Source organism: Budorcas taxicolor, chromosome X (genome assembly GCF_023091745.1).
Source record: "Budorcas taxicolor isolate Tak-1 chromosome X, Takin1.1, whole genome shotgun sequence".
Taxonomy (NCBI): domain Eukaryota; kingdom Metazoa; phylum Chordata; class Mammalia; order Artiodactyla; family Bovidae; genus Budorcas; species Budorcas taxicolor.
The window spans coordinates 91,180,749-91,202,000 of NC_068935.1; the positions used below are offsets into that span (position 1 = coordinate 91,180,749).

General features: G+C 45.2%; 1 protein-coding gene across 3 annotated transcripts in view; it reads right to left on the bottom strand.

The window, feature by feature from the left end:
• Positions 1-16,339, bottom strand: part of SMC1A (structural maintenance of chromosomes 1A) — a 46,667-nt gene extending 30,328 nt beyond the window's left edge. For 2 of the 3 annotated variants that reach the window (XM_052663788.1, XM_052663790.1), the window contains exons 1-15: positions 16,174-16,339; positions 9,359-9,547; positions 9,135-9,247; positions 7,837-8,040; positions 7,505-7,743; positions 6,689-6,947; positions 6,466-6,606; positions 4,463-4,545; positions 4,101-4,308; positions 2,751-2,936; positions 2,478-2,657; positions 2,232-2,378; positions 1,995-2,132; positions 897-1,013; positions 692-798 (exon numbers count right to left, since the gene is read on the bottom strand). In XM_052663788.1, coding sequence (XP_052519748.1) covers positions 692-798; positions 897-1,013; positions 1,995-2,132; positions 2,232-2,378; positions 2,478-2,657; positions 2,751-2,936; positions 4,101-4,308; positions 4,463-4,545; positions 6,466-6,606; positions 6,689-6,947; positions 7,505-7,743; positions 7,837-8,040; positions 9,135-9,247; positions 9,359-9,547; positions 16,174-16,282 — 2,420 coding nt within the window. In that variant the 5' untranslated portion in view covers positions 16,283-16,339. The remainder of the gene's footprint in view (positions 1-691; positions 799-896; positions 1,014-1,994; positions 2,133-2,231; positions 2,379-2,477; positions 2,658-2,750; positions 2,937-4,100; positions 4,309-4,462; positions 4,546-6,465; positions 6,607-6,688; positions 6,948-7,504; positions 7,744-7,836; positions 8,041-9,134; positions 9,248-9,358; positions 9,548-16,173) is intronic. The other variant, XM_052663789.1, reaches the window with a different exon arrangement.
• Between the last annotated feature and the right edge of the window lie 4,913 nt (positions 16,340-21,252).

Below are 21,252 nucleotides of genomic sequence, written 5' to 3' on the forward strand. Positions count from 1 at the left end.
CCAGGATTCAAGGGGTGACCTCCTTCAGAGAGACTGTCATGTTCATCTATCTTACCCTCATCTCCCCACTGTTTCCAATACCTAGCATAGGACAACTTGGCACAAGGTTGAACAAATGAATAACTAAAGTGGGAAAGAAAAGAGAAACTTGCTTTGTTCTTACTATTCTTCCAACCTAGAACTTTGGCCCTCCTCTCACTCATCACCTATTAGGATAATGACAATAATAAAAGCTAGTATCTATTGGGAGTTCCCTGGGTGGTTCTAGTGGTTAGGCTTTCACTGCTGTGGCCTATTATCTACTGCTCTTAGTAGGTGCTAAGTATTATGCTAAATACTTTATAAGGATTAAGCCCAACCTCTGATCTACCTGACAATCTATGAGATAGGTATCATTATTATCCTATCTGACACATAAGGAAACTGGGGCTTAGAGAGGTCATTATCCAAGACAAATGAACCTTGGAGCTGGGATTTTAATCCAGGTAAACCATGTTTAAAGCTGGCACTCTTAATCCCTATACTGTGACACGTGCTTCCCTGATGTCCCTGTTCTTTAAAGGTGACTACAATAAATGTCCATCATTCTAAAAGCTGCTCCTTACCTTATGATGGTATTTGACTCCCCAGATGTCAGGCTAGGGGCTCAAGGATACCTCAATCTCCCCCTTCCACCCAGACTTCCACCTACCGCTTCTTAGCGATTTCATTCTGCCGCTTCACCTTCTCTTCTTCAAACTCCCGGATATTGCGCACACCAATCTCCCGACAAAACTCCTCAAATACCTCATCCTCTACCTAAGGAGAGAAGCAAGGGAGAGAAAAGGCCCTTTGGGTCAGAATGCTGCTTCCAATCCTATTCCTGCCCGTGCTGGGCAGGTACATCCTCTACCAACCTGGTTCATCTTCTCCTTTAAGTCTTTCATTTCCCTCTCTCGGCTCTGGATGATCCTCTTGATATCATTGATTCGAGGCCCAAAGTTGGCTAGCTCACTTTCCAGCTTGGACTTTTCCTGTAAGAAATGGAATTGAGAAGACAAAAGAGACCAGGATCCTTAGAAAAAAAGAGCCACCCTGTGTGTACCAGTCCCATGGACAAAAAGGGCTAACTCTCCACACACTGAGAACCTGACTTAGCACCACTCCACTCAAGGCTGCATCATCTCTCACTTGAACCATCATATGGCTTCCTTCCCTGGCCTCCAGTCTGTCAGGTTCAATCCAAAAGGCTGGGCACACAATAAACATTGTTATTTACAGGTCTACACTTTCCTCATCTGTAACCCCTGGGGCCAGGTGTGTCCTGGAATTTAGACTTTTTGATTTTAGAAAAATGACATACATACTACATATTATACAACACCTCCAGAGTGGTCTGGGGAAGCACCCATAATCAAACACATTAATATAGCTAGAAAAGTACCTCCACTCCCAGGGACTGAAATATCTGTAGCTCACTTTCAAAACTCAGAAGAAACTCAAATATTTGCTGAATGAATTAATTAGGTTAATAGCACCTAACATTTATTGAACATTCACTTGGTACAAGCAATCAGTCTAAATACTTCACATGTATTAACTCATTCAATCTGTGCAAGGACCCTATCTATACTTCTACAGATTATTTACAGATTAAGATGAAAAAATGGACACTGAGAGGTTTACAAAAACAAACAAACAGAATGTTCTTTGAGTATCTGTAATACATGCATTTGAAAAAGACATTTCTGGAATATATTTTTCAAAAAACTCTTACAAACCAATATAAAAATGATCAAAGGATTTGAACATTGAGAGGTTTAGTAACTTGCCTAATATCATAGAGCCAAGTCCTAAACCCCTGACTGTCTAACTCTATGCCATCTATTCCTGGTTTCCAGGAACAGACTGGGAGGGGAGAGGGAAGAGGGACAACTTCCCCACCCCTAGAACTGAGCATAGAGCAGGAATATGAGGATGGCCACTGGTGAACAGGGCTGAAAGTCAGGTCCCACCTGCAGATTAAGGGCCAGATGCCGTGTCTTGGTCTGTTCTAGGTCACTCTGCGAGTACTTGAGCCGCATCTGCAGTCCGTGGGCCTGAGACTGCACCTGACGTAGTTCTGCCTCTTTTCGCTTTGCCTTCATCTGCTCCTGAAGTGGACAAGCGGGAAAGGCTAGGTGGTAAGAAGGTGGCCGGCTGGCCTGGGCTTAGGACTCCCATTCCTAGGGACAGCCCTGCCTGTGGCTTACCTTCAGCTCTTCTGTCAACCGCTCCTTTTTCTCTTTCAACTTGTCTACTGCTTTCTCATCCCAGCGTCGGGCCTTGGCCTTCAGGTCACTGGCCCCGCCAGAGATCACCCCTGACTTCTGGAACAGGGTCCCATCCAGTGCCACTGTCTAAATACAGCAGGGAAAAGAGAGGAGGGGAGAGAAGCTGAACAAAGGAATCGCCAATACTAAGCCTATCCAGTTACAATGTGGCAAGGGAATCCATACCTTGTGGCGCTGGTGGCCTCCAAAGGCAATGCGGCGGGCATCCTCCACATTGTCACAGACAAGGGCATTGCCACAAGCATACTGCAGGGCCTTTTTGATGTGAGGTGGCTCATAGCGAATCACATCAATCACCAGCTTTGCCCCCTTCAGCTCCCGGAGTTTCTCATCTGTAGGTTTTACCTGTGAGAAAAAGCTTAGTTAAGTGGCTGAACATGGAGGGCTAGGAGGAGCAGCCCTCTCACACTGCCCTGACCCCATCACCACCAGCCTCACCTCCAGGTAATCAAGAGGCAAGAAGGTCTCAGGCTCCCCACGCTGCTCCTTGATATACTGAATGCAGTCCCGGCCTGTCTTCTCTGAGTCCACAATAATAGCATCCATGTTCTTGCCCAAAACCTTGGTTACTGCAATCTGATACTTCTTTTGTGTGGGCTGGCAGAGGTCAATGAGGCGGCCGTACTAAGGAAAGTCAGAAGAGTGAATGAAGCATGAAGTTTTTGAGAGCTGGCTCAGGAACCCTAACTCCCAGCTTAGAAGGGGGATAGCAGGTCAGAATCTCTATCAGGAGCACAGCTCCCAAACTATGGGAAAAAGGCCTACTCTGGACTTCCCTGGTGGCTCAGATGGTAAAGCGTCTGTCTACAAAGAGGGAGACCCAGGTTTGATCCCTGGGTTGGGAAGATCCCCTGGAGAAGGAAATGGCAATCCACTCCAGGACTATTGCCTGGAAAATCCCATGGACAGAGGAGCCTGGTAGGCTACAGTCCATGGGGTCGCAAAGAGTCAGACATGACTGAGTGACTTCACTTCACTGGCCCCAAAGCAACAACAACTTCAGGCAGTCATGTCTGAATCCAGAATCATCTTTCTAAACCTCACTTTTACCATTTCACAGACCACTGGCACCACAGGCATTATGCAACTTAATTTGGTTCCACAAATAAAGAGTACAATAAATGCAACACGCTTGAATCATCCCACATTACATTTATTGTGCATTTTATTTCTATTATTATTACATCAGCTCCACCTCAGATCATCAGGCATTAGATCCTGGAGGTTGGGGACCCTTGATCTACGGAAATGATCAAGAAATATTTGTAGAACCCAATTAAGTTGAACCCAGGGATGGAATTACAGCAATAGAGGGATAATATTCAGGGAATCTGGAAACTCAGGATTTCATTCAAGAGGCCAAAAGAACCTAGTAAATGAGCTGACTGTTATATGCTTAAGGAGCTCACACTAAAGCCTGCACAGAGCTATTGATACATCCTGGGAACTAATTCCTGCCCTGTAGCCCCTTCCCTTTCCCAAAGGCCTCTTCACTTTCTCCACATCCCATAAAGGAGTGGACACAAGCAAGACAAAACTTTCAGAAAGATACAACTGGTGCAATGAAAAGAACACAAGGTTAAGAGTAAGAACAAGTTGGGTTTGAATTGCAGTTCTTATACATATAAGCTATGCTGTTTTGAGCAAGTCATTCAACCTCTCTGACCCTGTTTTCCCCAGGTGTAAAAACGGAATTAGCAATCTGTCCTCATGGGGCTGCTGGGAAAATTATCTGACAGTGAGTATGAAAGACAGTGGTCAGGCAATGAATTCCCTTTCCACTCTTACCACAGAACCAGGGTACAGGCGCTTGATGCTTTCCATAATTTCTGCCTTTCGCTGTTGGCGGCTGCTCTCTTGGCGGTCGATGCGGGCATCCCCCAGCTGCTCCATTACCTGGTTCAGCTCCTTATTAATCTCATCAATACGCCGCTTGGCCATCTCCACCTCCTCTGTCAGCTCCCCCTCTAGTTTCTTCTGCTCCTCTAGAGACTGCCTACAAAGTGAGGAAATACTGGGGTTACCCTGGCTGGCCAGAAAATATTCCTGGCCGAGAGGGATGATGAGGGTCCTTCCTGGGGAGGGGCAGGACAGGTAAGGTTCACAAGAACAGGCCTGGAGGTAAGAGGGAATGTTACAAAGCCACATACTTGCTGGTTGTGATGTATTCCTCTAGTTTCTCAATCCGTTTCTGATTCTCTTCAATCTCCCGCAGCTTTTGCTTGATCTTGGCCTGGGAGAGAGACAAAAACACTACATCACCATAGGCTGAGCAAGTTAAGGCCAAGACCATAGAGTCCTGGCTCATCCCCCATATGCCTAATCATTCTAACAGCCTAACAATCACAGACAATCTGTCACTAGTATAAGAGGCCTATTAAAAATCGGATATATAAACAGTGTTCAGTGTGCCTCTGCTAACTGATGGGGCCACCATGGGCCCTATGAGACCCTCTCACAGGTGTTCTACCCAGCCTGGAACATCTTCCTCACCAAGCAGGCAGGCTCAAACCAAGACAAAGTAAAGCTTTCTGGGCCTTTCTGCACTTCTGCTTTATAATCTATAAAATGCAGGTAACTTCCACTTCATAGAATACACATTAAGTGCTTAACATGTATTAGCTACTAATTCTATGTGTGTGTGCACTCAATTGCTCAGTCATGTCCTACTCTTTGTGGCCCCATAGACTCTAGTGTACCAGGCTCCTGTCCATGGAATTTGCCAGGCAAGAATACTGGAATGCGTTGCCATTTCCTACTCCAGAGGATCTTTCCGACCCAGGGATTGAACGCTTATCTCCTGAACTGGCAGGTGGATTCTTTACTACTAGCATACCTGGGAAGCCCCTAGCTATTAATTAATGCCTAATACCTTCTTTTAAACATTTAAAACTGCTTAGCACAACGCCCGGAGAAGGCAATGGCAACCCACTCCAGCACTCTTGCCTGGAAAATCCCATGGATGGAGGAGCCTGGTGGGCTGCAGTCCATGGGGTCGCTAAGAGTTGGACACGACTGAGTGACTTCACTTTCACTTTTCACTTTCATGCATTGGAGAAGGAAATGGCAACCCACTTCAGTATTCTTGCCTGGAGAATCCCAGGGACGGTGGAGCCTTGTGGGCTGCCGTCTATGGGGTCGCACAGAGTCGGACATGACTGAAGTAACTTAGCAGCAGCAGCAGCACCACAATGCCTGGAACATTGTAGGCTCTTGGAATATTATAATAACTTTCCACCATTCCTATTATTTTACTATTATTGTTATTAGGAAGGCGGTAACTGAAATATACTTGAAAGTGTGGGCTTCCGGGACTTCCCTGGTGGTCCAGTGGCTAGGACTCTATCCTTCTACTGCAGGGGGTGCAGATTCAACCCCTGGTCAGAGAACTAAGATTCCACATGCCACAAGGTGCAGCCAAAAAAAAAAACCAAAAAAGTGTGGGCTACACTGCCCAGGTTCATATCCCAGTTCCGCCAGTTAATAACCTTAGGCAGGGACCTCCCTGGTAGTCCCATGGTTAAGAATTCACCTGCCAATGCAGGGGACAAAGGTTCAATCCCTGGTCCAGAAGATCCCACATGCTGCAGAGCAACTAAGCCTATGTTCCACAACTACTGAGCCAGCTTTCTGGAGCCCAAGAGCCACAGTTATTGAAGCCCGTGGGCCCTAGAGCCTGTGCACCACAAAAAGAGAAGCCACTGCAATGAGAAGCCTGAGCACTGCAACTAGAGAAAGCCTGCAAGCAGCAACTAAAAACCAGGACAGCCAAAAACAAAACAGACAAATAAATAAATATTTTAAAAGATGACTGCATATATGTAAAAACAGTGCCTAGCACACAGTAAGAGCTTGCCTTTTGTTGTTTAGTCGCTGTGTCCAACTCTTTTGAGATCCCATGGACTGTAGCCCGCCAGGCTCCTCTGTCCATGGAATTTCCCAGGCAAGAATACTAGAATGGGTTGCCATTTCCTTCTCCAGGAGAATGTTCCCAGGGACCAAACCTGTGTCTCCTGCATTGGCAGGCAGATTCTTTACCACTGAGCCACCAGGGAAGCCCCATGCTAGATGTTAACTATGGTCATTACTGTTAAGACTATTGTTACTTCCTTTTCTCTGGACCATCACCCCTAATCTTGTAAGGCATGCCCACCTCTGTCTCTACTTTCTTCCGTTCTTCCAGATCCAGCCGGTCCTGGTCGGCCTTCTGGTCTCGATTAAACTTCTCCAGCTCCTGGGCCAGGGTAGCTGCTCTCTTGCTGGCTTCTTCTTTCAACCGGTGATATTTCTTCACCTGTGTCAGGGACAGGGGTGACCAAATCAGTCCTGTCAGCCTCGCAATCTATTTGCCCATCCCCGCACCCCTCAGAGCTTACCTGATTCTCCTCCAAGGTCAAATCTCTGCCCTGACTCTGACTTTCCTCTTCCATCCGTTCCTCAAACTCCTGCCGAGCTTTCTCCACTGACAGCATCTCCTTTTCCAGCTCATCCATGTCACCTTTACGCTTCTTATAATGCTTCTGAGCATTCTGTAGCGACTTTTTGGCTGCTTCCAGCTTCTTGATTTTGTGGGAAGTATTTTCCTTGGCCTTGATGTACTGAGGCCGCTTCTGGTTCAGCTCTGAGTCCTTCTCCCTTTCACCAGAGAGGAGGGGGAACCAATTAGCTCAGTGGGAGAAGGGAGGGTTCCAAGGCTTTTTAATCCAAAGGGGGATTAGGCGCTTCCCTTCCAAGCCTCAGGGAAGTGCCTAAAAGAACAGGGCTGATGCCCCACAGATCCTGTGATGGCTTCAGCCTGGCATTCCAGCCACTCTAGAAGGTAAAGCTACCACCCCTGCCTCAACCTTAGCCAGGCCAGACCTCTCAGTAACAACTCCCAAGAGTACCCTGTGTTCACATAACTGTTCCCCATCTGATCTAACCTTTTCAAATTTCTGTTCTTTGACCTTGAAGCTCCAGTTTTCCTCTTCTACGAAGGGACTATCAGTCACGAGTGGCTTCCCATCACTTCTTTTTGGCAAACCCACCACCCTTTTCAAGTTCTCCTTTTCCAAGTACCTATCTACATGGAGTCTGAGTACTTAAATACTATCTGTCTAACATGCAAGTCAAGAAATGTGCCTGATTCTAGCCAAAGCCAAGTCAAGGGGAGGATGCTTTCCACAAGTTGCAGGCTCAGTCCTGCCACTTACTTGATCTCCTTCTCAATCTGCTGTTGTTCCCGCATCATTTTGCCCAGCTCCTTCTTCTTCTCCTTCAGCTCATCCTCTACCTTGTCCATCCGCTTCTTGTCCTTCTCTATTTCCTTGTTCTTAGAGGCCAGTTCTTTGTTGAGCTTCTCGATTTCCACTTCGTTATGATAAAGTTTGAAAAGCTGCAACTGTACCTGAGCTCGCACCACCTCATCCTTCAGGCGCTGGTAGCGGTCAGCCTGTGCAAATAGAGGTGTGGAGACAGGGGTGCATCAGTGAGGCACTGGCTTCATCCTGGCCTCTCAGATCCCAGAGGCAACCTGGCCACCTACCTCTTCTTTTTCTTGTTTGGCCTCCTTCCGTTCAGCTGCAATGTTTTTTTTGCGATGGTAATTAAACTGTGTGTCCTCTTCAGCTTTTACCATTTCCTTTTTTCGCTTGTCATATTCCTGGGCCAGCTCCCCAGAGCGACTGATCTCTTCAAAAAGAGCTGTCCTCTCTTTGGGGTTCTTCATGGCAATAGATTCCACAGCACCCTAGTAAAGGTCAAAACACTCTCCCCACTTAGACCCTACACAGTTCAGTTCCCCTACCCACTCCATCATTCAGAAAACGTTCACTGATCCCTTCCCCCCACTGGGTGCCACATTTCACCACTGAGCTTTGAGGACATCCCCTGCCTTTTAATGTACATGGGGAACAGAAGAAATAGAAGCAGAGATAACACCATGTATTATGTGCAGTGACAGCAGGAGTACATAAAAAGAACTAAATGAAGCTTGAGGGTAGATGACTGGTAGGAGTATCTATGTGAGAAGGTTTCCCAAAGGTGACAACTGTGTCTGGAAGATGGGGAAAAAACTAAACAAAAAAGTTAAGAGAGATGAGGTTATTCCACATAGAGGAAAATTAGTATTGCAAAGTCTGCAGGCCAAAGAAAGCAGGCAAATGTGGGGAACTGTAAAAAGTTTAATTAGGCTGGAGTGCAGGGCTAGAAGAGTATTGGCAGATGAGGGCAGTGAGATGAGCAAGAGCCAAAGCAGGGCTGTCTCATGAATGACAGGAGTTGAATTTCATGCTAAAGCAATGGTTCTCAAATTTTAGTGTAAATCATAATAACCTGCAGCTCTTGGAAAAACACACACTGTTGGGCCTCACCCCACTGTCTCTGCCCCTATCGGTCTGGGGTAAGGCCTGAGAATGTGCAATTCTAACATGTCCCCAGTTGATGCCAATCTGGAGACTACAATTTGAGAACTGCCATCAGAAGGCAATGAGAAATCACTGAAATGTTTTAAGAGGAAGGAATATTTGTGCTCTCATAAGATGAATTTTAGGGGATGAACAGGAGAGGGTCAGACTGGAGTTAGGAAGCCCAGTGAGGAAGCTGCTACATTAGTTCAGAGAGATGAGGAAGCCAGAGATACAGCAAGTCCAGTGGGGATAGGAAAAAAAGTACATAGCCAACAACTGTTTAAAGTGCCCACTTGAAGAGAAGCCACCACAATGAGAAGCCTACACACCACACAGGCACACACACACAGTAGGTCTCACTTGCCCAATAAGAGAAAAGCCCAAACAGCAACAAACACCCAACACAGTAAAAAAAAAAAAGAAAAAAAAAGCCCACCTGGAAGACGAGGAAGTTACGAGCTTTGATAAGTATGCCCAACTTTTCTAATTCCTCACTGTACTCATGTAGCTGGACCACTTTGTTGTTGATCTTGTACTCAGAGGAACCTCCTACAAGACAATGCATGAGTTAGCCAAGGGTCAGGCCTCCCTCTTACCCCAACAAACTAGTCTAGCCACCCCTGTGGATCCAAGGAGAACCTTCTGGCCAGCCTCACCCACCAACAATGACACGGGCAAACGTGCGGTCCTCAGCACCCTCTTCAGAGTAGACCATGCTGACAAAGGCTCGGTTGGCTGCTGGTTTGCCCACAGGAGCTCCGTGGATCAGGTCCCTTAGGGTCTTTACCCGCAGGTTGCTGGTTTTCTCACCCAACACAAAGCTGATGGCATCCATGAGATTTGACTTACCTAAAGGAGGACATGACAAAGTAGAGGAGGGGAAATAATGGGAGGGGAAAAAAGGAATAAAAGAAACACTGAGAACAGAAATGTCCTCTAATCACTCAGTGCTTAGACTGTCAGGAGGACAAAATACTGTTTTGCCCCTGTAAAGACTGGGCCTGACCAAAGCCCTGGATCAAAGGCTTAGAAAAATAGCTCCTTTGAAGTTACTACTCACAAGAGCCAAAAACTAGAGCCCCATTTAAGGAAATGATATATTCACAAAATACATCATTCTACAACTTTTTTTTTTTTTGGCCTTACTGCAAGGCATGTAGGATTTAAGTTCCCCAACCAGGAACTGAACCCACATTCCCTGCATTGGGAACTGCAGGGTCCTAACCACTGGACTGCCAGGGAAGTCCTCTACAACCTTTGATGACATAGGAAGATACCCACAAACAGGAAAAACAAGCATGATACAAAACTCAACATAGTTCAATCTCAACCAAGTTTAAAAAGAAACAACAAAAACACAGGGGATGAGGGAAGGAGGAAAATGCAGAGCTGTTGTTTGACAAGTATAGTCTTTTGCAAGATGAAAAAGTTCAGAAGACTGGTTGCACAAAAATGTGAATATATTTCAGTTCAGTTCAGCCGCTCAGTCATGTCTGACTCTTTGTGACCCCATGAATTGCAGCATACCAGGCCTCCCTGTCCATCACCAACTCCCGGAGTTCACTCAAACTCATGTCCATCGAGTCGGTGATGCCATCCAGCCATCTCATCCTCTGTCATCCCCATCTTCTCCTGCCCCCAATACCTCCCAGCATCAGTCTTTTCCAATGAGTCAACTCTTCACACAAGGTGGCCAAAGTATTGGGAGTTTCAGCTTTAGCATCAGTCCTTCCAATGAACACCCAGGACTGATCTCCTTGAGGATGGACTGGTTGGATCTCCTTGCAGTCCAAGGGACTCTCAAGAGTCTTCTCCAACACCACAGTTCAAAAGCACCAATTCTTTGGCGCTCAGCCTTCTTTATAGTCCAACTCTCACATCCATACATGACCACTGGAAAAACCATAGCCTTGACTAGACGGACCTTAGTCGGCAAAGTAATATCTTTGCTTTTGAATATGCTATCTAAGTTGGTCATAACCTTCCTTTCAAGGAGTAAGCGTCTTTTAATTTCATGGCTGCAATCACCATCTGCAGTGATTTTGGAGCCCAGAAAAATAAAGTCTGACACTGTTTCCACTGTTTACCCATCTATTTCCCATGAAGTGATGGGACCAGATGCCATGATCTTCGTTTTCTGAATGTTGAGCTTTAAGCCAAATTTGTCACTCTCCCCTTTCACTTTCATCAAGAGGCTCTTTAAAGCCAAATTTGTCACTCTCCTCATTCACTTTCATCAAGAGGCTCTTTAGTTCCTCTTCACTTTCTGCCATAAAGGTGTTGTCATCTGCATATCTGAGGTTATTGACCTTTCTCTCAGCAATCTTGATTCCAGCTTGTGCTTCTTCCAGTCCAGTGTTTCTCATGATGTACTCTGCATAGAAGTTAAATAAGCAGGGTGACAATATACAGCCTTGATGTACTCCTTTTCCTATTTGGAACCAGTCTGTTGTTCCATGTCCAGTTTTAACTCTTGCTTCCTGATCTGCATACAGGTTTCTCAAGAGGCAGGTCAGGTGGTCTGGTATTCCCATCTCTTGAAGAATTTTCCACAGTGTATTGTGATCCACACAGTCAAAGGCTTTGGCATAGTCAATAAAGCAGAAATAGATGTTTTTCTGGAACTCTCTTGCTTTTTCGAGGATCCATCGGATGTTGCCAATTTGATCTCTGGTTCCTCTGCCTTTTCTAAAACCAGCTTGAACATCAGGAAGTTCACGGTTCATGTACTGCTGAAGCCTGGCTTGGAGAATTTTGAGCTTTACTTTACTAGCGTGTGAGATGAGTGCAATTGTGCGGTAGTTTGAGCATTCTTTGGCATTGCCTTTCTTTGGGATTGGAATGAAAACTGACCTTTTCCAGTCCTGTGGCCACTGATGAGCTTTCCAAATTTGCTGGCATATTGAGTGCAGCATTTTCACAGCATTACCTTTCAGGATTTGAAATAGCTCAACTGGAATTATTTAACACTAGTGAATTGTATACTCAGAAATGGTGAAGATGGTAAATTTTACATTATGTGTATTTTAACATTTTTAAAAAGGCATGTCTTTTTAGTGATACATGAAGTACACAGCATCACTATGAAGTATCTTTCCAAAAATATTCAACCTGAATCTAAACAGACCTTTAGACCTACCCTCCAGTTTATAAGAAATACAGCATCTAGAGAATCATGGTACATGACAGCATGAGGAAACCTTAAGGCAAACACAGAATGTGGAATCTTCTACAAGACTAGTTTGGTCTTTTTAAAAAGTCAATGTCTTTTGGAGAGGACGATTCCAGAATATAAGGGATTACTGAGCTTGCTCAGTGGCAGATTCGGTAAAGAATCTGCCTGCAATGCAGGAGACCCGGGTTTGATCCCTGGGTCGGGAAGATCCCTTGTAAAAGGGAATGGCAATCTACTCCAGTATTCTTGCCTGAAAAGTCTATGGACAGAGGAGCCTGGCAGGCTACTGTCCATGGGGTTGCAAAGAGTTAGACATGACTGAGCAACTAACATTTAGCTGACTTTCCTTTCCCTCACCTGGAAAATCTTAAAAACATGACTCAATGGGTAAGCACATAGTTCTCTGTGGGAGTGGCAGTAGCACAGGTGTGACAGGCACAGGTTGTGATCCTGGCTCTGAGAATTAAGTGTGCAGATGATCACAACCTGTTGTGCCTCAGTATTCTCATCTATAAAACAAAGATAACGGTACCTCCCTCCTAGGGTCACTGTGAGAATTTAAATGCAAAATGTCCCAATAAGTAAAGTACTGATACTTGTCACATAGTGTGGGCTCAATAAATGGCAATCCTATTCTATCCAAACCAGGTCTGGACTCTTAGCTTGGTTTCCCTCAACACAGCAGGACTAGCACAACATGCAGATGAGGAGTCAGTCTTTTAGGCAACCCATTTACAACCTTTGGGCTTCTCCCATGCTCTCCAAAGATGACAAGAACGTCACATAATCAAAGGCCTCCCTACCTGCAACCATTCAATATTGTAAACATTTTTATAACATGCATTATGATCTGAACAATGATACAATGCTTCAAGGAATGTCTTCTTTGGGGAACTCCACAGGCCAGTGATGAAGATATCAAAATATATACCATGAATTCAAGACAGAATAAAAATTAACATGTACCAGGTGTCTAGAGCAGAAATTCACTGAAGGGAATCAAGGCAAATCTTGTGAGTTGCACACTAAAGAACAGGTAAGGGAGGGCCAGTCAGACCAAGGAGTTTTTTTGGAACACTTGCGCATACAAATTTACCCATGTTGAGGGGACTGAATGCCAAAAGGTGCATCCTGGCTCTTTCCACGGGGGCCACCAAACAAAACCCTAAACAACTGCAATGAAACCCCAAGCATTAGCCATCTAAGAAGATGGGGGGAAGTGGAATGGTTTTGCCTCTCCCCCCAGGGGACACTTGGTAATGTCTAGAGACATTTTTGATTGTCATACCTGAGTCATGGGGGGTGGTGCTACTGTCACCTAGTGGGTAAAAGCTAAGGAAGCCACTAAATATCCTACAATGCACAGGATGGACTCCAAAGCAAAGAATTATCTCACTGGAAATGTCAATAGCGCTGCTATAGAGAAACCCTGCTTAATTGAGAGCAAAATCTGGGCAAGTCTCCAGGGAAGGTCATCAGTTAGAGCTACTTCAGCAAGGGCAGTCCCTCAGGCTAGGAAGTGATTTAGCTAGAACAACACCTCTGAGGTGGAGGAACACAGCAGGATTCCAAATAGATAGCTAATGCGGGCAGACAGGAGGAATCCTTTGTGTATAATTTAGACAGGGAATTTAGATATGATATAGAGACTTTACCTGACTACCCTTTCTTCCTTTTTCCTTTCCCCCCCAGTTTTAACAAGATATAACAGTTGAGCTATTTCAAATCCTAAAAGATGATGCTGTTAAAGTCAAGTGGCCCTTAAGAAGCATCACTATGAACAGAGCTAGTGGAAGTGATGGAATTCCAGTTGAGCTATTTCAAATCCTGAAAGATAATGCTGTGAAAGTGCTTCACTCAACATGCCAGCAAATTTGGAAAACTCAGCAGGGGCCACAGGACCGGAAAAAGGTCAGCTTTCATTCCAATCCCAAAGAAAGGCAATGCCAAAGAATGTTCAAACTACCGCGCAATTGCACTCATCTCACACGCTAGTAAAGTAATGCTCAAAATTCTCCAAGCTAGGCTTCAACAGTACATTTACCAAGAACTTTCAGATGTTCAAGCTGGATTTAGAAAAGGCAAAAGGAATCAGAGATCAAATTGCCAACATCTGTTGGATCATAGAAAAAGCAAGAGACTTCCAGAAAAATATCTACTTCTGCTCCACTGACTATGCCAAAGCCGCTGACTGTGTGAATCCCAACAAACTGTGGAAAATTCCAAGAGATAGGAATACCAGACCACCTTATCTGCCTCCCGAGAAATCTGTATGCAGGTCAAGAAGCAACAGAACCAGAAACGGAACAACGGACTGGTTCCAAATTGGGAAAGGAGTATGTCAAGGCTGTATACTGTCACCATGCTTATTCAACTTATATGCAGAGTACATCATGCAAAATACCGGGCTGGATGAAACACAAGCTAGAATCAAGACTGCTCAGAGACATGTCAATAACCTTAGATACACAGATGACACCACCTTTATGGGCGAAAACAAAGAACTAAAGAGCCTCTTGATGAAAGTGAAAGAGAAAAGTGGAAAAAGTTGGCTTAAAACGCAACATCAAAAATGAAGATCATGGCATCTGGTCTCATCACTTCATGGCAAATAGATGGGGAAACAATGGAAACAGTGACAGACTTTATTTCGGGGGGCTCCAAAATCACTGCAGATGGTAACTGCAGGATGAAATTAAAACATGCTTGCTCCTTGGAAGTAAAGCTATGACCAACCTAGACAGCATATTAAAAAGTATAGACATTATTTGCCGACGTGTTGTCAAAGCTATGTTTTCTGTTACTAGTGTATGGATATGAGAATCGGACCATAAAGAAAGCTGAGCGCTGAAGAACTGATGATGCTTTTGAACTGTAATGTTGAAGACTCTTGAGAGTCCCTTGGACTGCAAGGAGATCAAACCAGTCAATCCTAAAGGAGATCAGTCCTGAATATTCATTGGAAGGACTGATGCTGATGCTGAAACTCCAATACTTTGGCCACCTGATACGAAGAGCTGACTCCCTGGAAAAGACCCTGACGCTGGGAAAGAGTGAAGGCAGGAGAAGGGGACGACAGAGGATGAGATGGTTGGATGGCATCCCCGACTTGATGGACATGAGTTTGAGCAAGCTCAGGGAGTTGGTGATGGACAGGTAAGCCTGGCGTGCTGCAGTCCATGGGGTTGCAAAGAGTCAACAGCGACTGAGCGACTGAACTGAACTGACATACAACACTGTATTAGTTTCATGCGTACAATGTGACTCCGTATTTGTATATATTGCAAAATGGCTGCCCCAGTAAGTTAACATCCATCACCTCACAGTTAATATTTTTTGTGACTTTTTAAAGATCTACTCTTAGCAATTTTGAAATATACAATACAGTATTGTTAACTAATGACCACTCTTCCTAAAGAGGCATCCGAGTCACTTATCACATCATCACTTTATTACATCAATCTAATTTCCTGTACAGCACTTATTACAGCCGAAAAATAACTTATTTTCTCCTTTATTATCGTCTTTCCCCTCGAAATATAAGTTCTCTGAAAGCGTGGCTTATTCTATCCTCCGCTGTTTCCACAGCACCTTGATTGAACAAATCCTTATAAAGCAGTAAACATTTAATAAATTTGACAAGCTAAAGACTTCTGACTTTCGACGGTTTCAGTGGTAGGAAAGGGGCGAATTCGAGGCATCCCCACTTCTCAGTTGAGGATGGGGGAGTTCAAGACCCCAAGCACTACCGAGACTGGAGCACGGAGTTCGAAATTCAAAAGTGCCGCCTCCAGAGAAGAGTTTTTAAAAAAAAAAAAAAAGAAAGAAAGAAAAAGAAAAAAAAAGGAATTGGAGTGTACCAACGCGAGGCGGGAGGAGGCGCTGGGATGAAGCAGAAGTATACCATTTGGCCCAGAGGCCAGGAGAAGGCCACGAGCTTCCCGGTAGTTAAAACAATGTGTGGGGGCCGGATGCAGCTGCGCCGGCGAGGAATTGCGTGGCCCGCGACTGGAAGCATGCTCCGGACGCGCCACTTCTGGAGGCAGGGGGCAGTGGGCGGGGTAACGTACAGCTCGGCCCGTACCACTCAGGCCGGGACGGGGGTCACGCAAAAAGCGGGCAAGTGACATCTGGGGAAGAGGTTCGAATCAGAGCACCCAAGCGGGAAAAGCGGGTCAGGATCGAACACTTAGAAGGGCAAGGAACCTCCTAGGTTGCAAAGCCTGGGTTGTACTACTCTGCTGCGGATAAGGGGGTCCAGGCTGGGACGTGCGCAGGGCCGCAGCCGGGCTTATCTCACCAGAGCCATTGGGTCCAATGATGGCGGTGAACCTCTGAAATGGTCCGATAATCTGCCGACCCTTGTACGATTTAAAGTTCTCGATCTCAATCAGCTTCAGGAACCCCATGACTGCGGCAGCGCCGCCGGCGCTAAGAAAGGCCGCGCCGTTCGCCCGCCAACTGGGATAGCCCGCGCGGGAAACACCGCAGTGCAGGCCGGGCGGACAGCAAACCTCGCGAGAATAAGTCCAGGCCGAACGGGATTTTCGACTTCCGGCGCGGGATGGAACCAAGGGGCGGGGCATTCGGACGGATGTGGCGGTTTTGTTGATCGGTTGCCAAGGCGCGAGGTTACGACTGGCGTTCGGGCCCCGCCCCCTTTTCTTGTTGCATGGCAATTTCAAACCGCCGCTACAGGCGACCTCGTAGTTGAGGAGGCAAGCAGTGCAGTGAGGTGTCTGCAGCTTTGAGGATCCCGGAAAGCTGGCTGACGAGGCCGACCCTTGCTGAGACAAGTCAGAAGTCACAGGAGGGTTATGCCCTCCAGGGCAAGAGTAAGGTGGGAGCTCGGCTGCAGCTTTTGCCTGGCCGGCGGGAAGGTTCAGACAAGAAAAGGGTCGGGAATTGGAAAGACCCCAGGGAGGGGAGGAAGGAGGGGCCAGCAGGAGGATTCCGTGTTAGAGAAGCTCAAATCTTGCTGAGGTTGGAATTGGAGTGGGGTGGAGTTATACATGGGATAGGGTGTTAAGGGGGATGAGGTGTGAATGGAGTCGAGGGAACTCTGGAGCGACGGGGATAAGGGCTGGGGAAAACTGTGGCCAGAGGTACTACCCCTACCCGCCCCGCCCCCCGCCCCGCCTCCCTCCTTCTTCTCCAAGCAGAGTGCAGAGACTGCCACTATAGTCTTGGACCTAACCTGGGAGCTTCACAATTGGGACTCCTTGATGAAAAAGGTATTTTGTGTGAACCCCTGGGAATCAGGGTCCCTAAGCCTGTGCTCTCCACCTCTTATCCTTCTTCCCTTGCCCCTCTTCATCTCTGTCTTTTCATGCCTCACTCCCATCCCATTCCCTCCTCTCCATCCCCCCTCTGCCCAGTCCCTTGCTTCCCTTCCTTTTCTCTGCTCTGTCCTCCACCCCTATCAACCACCCAGTTTTCCTCCTTCCTCTTTTCCCCCTCTGCCCCTGACCTTTCTGTCCCTTTCCCCTGTTTCCCATCTTTTCTATCCCTCTGCTTCATCCCATCATCCCCCCTTACCTTATTACCTGCTCTTTATTAAGCCATAATGTTAGCAGTTCAAGAAGCTGTGGAATCTTCCCCTTCAGTTTGACCTTATATTGTGGTGACAGATGGAATATAAGCAAGCTGGCGTCAGTGCTTAGACTTAGACATGGAAAGGGTCTGGTGGCTGCTACAGCCATTCCTGTAACTATTTTTTAAACGATGTCTGGAGGCTGGGAAGAGTCTTAGGACAAGTCCAGAAAAGTGAGAAAGCCTGGTTGATGCAATCGAGTAAATGAAGTTCAGTTGGGAGATACTGGTGTGATCAGGCTGAGGGGATAAAATGACCAAAGACAGCAATCTCATAATGGACAGGAACTAGAAATCCCATGAATGGAAGAGCCTGGCGGGCTACACCTTGGGGTGGCAAAACAGTTGGACAGGACTTAGCAACTAAACAACAACAATAACTTCCATTTAAGATGAAATGTAGCTTTTTGGAGAGAAAATCAAATTGGATCCCTACTTCTCACACCATATACAAAAGGCAATTCCCAAACAGATTAAAAACTTAAATGAGAAAAGCAAAACTTTAGAAATTTTAGGATATATAGGAGAATATCTTTATCACCTCAGGGGATTTCTTAAATGATAAAAACTTCTGAACTTAAAGGAAAAGATTGGTAAATTTGACTGCATTCAAATTCCTCCAAATTATAACATAAAGTGAAAAGATGATAAGTGCACACAAAAAGCTTCTAAAGTATCAACCTGGGTTCTGTGGAGGGTTTGAAGGTGTTCATTTTGTTGTTGTACTTCATAACTTATATGTGTTAACCATTTTCCTTTGTATGTATCGATCATTAACATAAATTATTATAAAATAATAACAAAGTGAAAACACAAGCCACAAATTGAAGATGTTTCCCACAGGTAAACTAAGAAATGATTGGTGTGCAGAATACACAAGAAACTCCTAAAATTAATAAGAAGAGGACAAACATTTTTTAATCAACAAAAGATATCAATGGGCACGTCACAGAAGAGAAAGAAAAAATGCCCAAAACACATATGAAAAGATGTTGCAGACTCATCAGCAATAAGGAAAATGCCAATTAAAATTGATAATTATAACTTTATACCCACAAGTTGGCAAAAATTAAAAAGTCTGTACACCAAGTGTTGCTGACGATGTGGGGTAGCTAGAGTTTATATACACTATAGTGAAAGCATAAATTGGTGCAGTCTTCTTGGAAAACAACATTATCTTGTAAAGTTTAAATAGGCTGATGCCCTATGATCCAGCACTTCCACTTCTAGGCATATACTAGGGACACTCTTGCAGCTGTATATATATCTCTCTTAATCTACAAGTTCCTCTTTTTTGGCAATTAACTAAACTGGATTGTTCGTCCTGCAGAGTCCTAGTCTCTCTTGAACCCACTTCAGTCAGAAAGTGAAAGTGAAGTCGCTCAGTCGTGTCCGACTCTTAGCAACCCCATGGACTGCAGCCCACCAGGCTCCTGCATCCATGAAGTTCTCCAGGCAAGAGTACTGGAGTGGGTTGCCATACCAAAAATGTTCTCATCAAGGTCAGAAGCAACCCTCCCCTTCAAATCAGTCAGTTCTCAGACCTCATCTATTTAACCCATCATCAGTTGCTCACTCTCTCCTCCCAAAAGCACTTTCTTCACTCAGCTTGTCAGACAGGGAACTCCAGTTTTTAAGCCCATTCCACCTCTCAGAGCCTGAAGCAACTGAGGGACTTTCACACTGCACTTCACCTCACTTGCCACTCAGCCTCCAGTGCTGGCTCCTCTTCTCCCTACCTTAAGATATCTCTTACTTACTGCCTCATAGCTTTAAATTCCTTGTATCAGTCAGGAAGGGCTGAATTATGCTGAGGTTACAAACAACCTCAAAATCTCAGCGGCTGTATGTGGAAGCTAACACATACAACAAACTAGTGAAGATAATATAAAAGGAGCAGACTTACAGATACAAACTAGTGGTTACCAGTGATGGGGAAGGGGTACTATAGGGGTAAGAGAGTGGGAGGTACAAACTATTGGGTGTAAGATAGGCTCAGCTATGTATTGTATATCAGGGGGAATAAAACCAACACTTTGTACTAACTGTGAATGGGAAGTAACCTTTAAAAACTATTTTTTAAAAAATCCCTAAGAACAACCAATCCAAACACAGTCAACTAGGCATTCTCAAATAAAACAAGCACTTCAGCTATAGCCAATCAAATAATTTCCTTGTTTTCCATCTCTTTAAACATCTTTCCTTAAACTCTTAACCACTCTGGTTTGGCAGTACCCAATTTGTTTTCTGCCCAAATAAACTCTTAAAAAATGTTTCGAAGTCTCTGCAGCTCATACAGACAGGTTTCTCACTCCACTTCTTGTCCATTGTGGGTTGGCTACATCTCTGCTCTGTCTTCACTCCAAGACCAAGACTGAAGGGACAGCCCTCACCTGGGACATTGCTGGTCCCACAGCAGTAAAGAGAGAATATGGCTATCACTTAATGGCTCTTAGTTCTGCCTAGGAATGGCACTGTCAGTTCTCACTTTCCAGAGGGCAAAGCAGATTATGCGGCTAATCATGAGGGCAATATGATAAGAATATAGAATCCTGTAAGGACGGATACCAAAGAAAACTTTTGGGGGGCTTTGTGAGATCTTAGTTCCCCACCAGGGATCAAACCTGTGCCCCCTGAAGTGGAAGTGCAGAGTTCTAACCACTGAACAGCAAGGAAATTCCCAATAGCATATCTTTTTGAAAAATAACAAAATTTTCCATACTATCTGTATCTATCAATGGGTATGGACCTCTCAAATTCAACACCTCCGAAACTGATCTCCAGATTCTCATCCTATTCTATTCTCTCCATACAGACTATTTAGTTGATAGCAATGCATCTGACTGCCCCAGCCCAAATCCTTGCAGTCATTCTTAACACTGCTTCCTCACAGCATACCCAATCCATCAGGAAGTCCTGCTGGCTCTGCCTTCAAAATATATCCAGAATCTGACCACTTCTCCCTACATCTGCTGCTACTAACCTGGCGTGATCATCATCTCTTGCCTGGACAACTGCAATAGCCTCCTGTCTGGTCTCCCTGCCTCTAGCCTCCCTTCCCATCCCCTCCAGTCTATTCTTAACACAGCAGCCAGAGCAATCCTTTACAAATCAAAGACAGGACACATTACTCCCACTGCTCAAAATCCTCCAATGGCTGCCCATTTCTCTGAGTAGAAGCTGCAGCCTTTACAATGATCTGTGAAGTCCTACATGCTCTGCATCTCCCCACCCAATCTAATGTTATTTCCCACTCCTCTTTCATTCACACACTTGCCTCCCTGCTGTCCTCTTGAATGTGTGTGTGCCTCTTTTGTCCACCTTAAGGCCTCTGCACTTGTTCCCTCTGCCTGCAGTGCTCTCCTCCTAGTTATCTGTATAGGAGACTCCCTCACCTTCTTCAACTATTTCTTTCCCAGTTATGCCTCCCCTGACTTCCATATTTAAAATTGCAACACTCTCCCCGTTTCTCTAGCACTTCCAATTCCCCTTATCCTGCTCTATATTTTTTCCCAAAGCACTAATCATCTTCTTACAAACTATTTAATGTACTCTCTCTAGTCTTGTCTGTCCCCACTAGAAAGTAACTTTCACAAGGACTCAGATTTTTGTTACTTTTGCTCCTTGATGTCTCTCAAACACTTAAGGGATTGTCTGTCAGTAGGCACTTCATGAATATTTGTTAACTGGTAAATGAACATGGGTGAAAAAAACAAGATGCAGAAGAATGCATACTGTGTGATACTCCATCAAGTTTCAAGACAAAATGTTTTAAAATGTTCAGGGA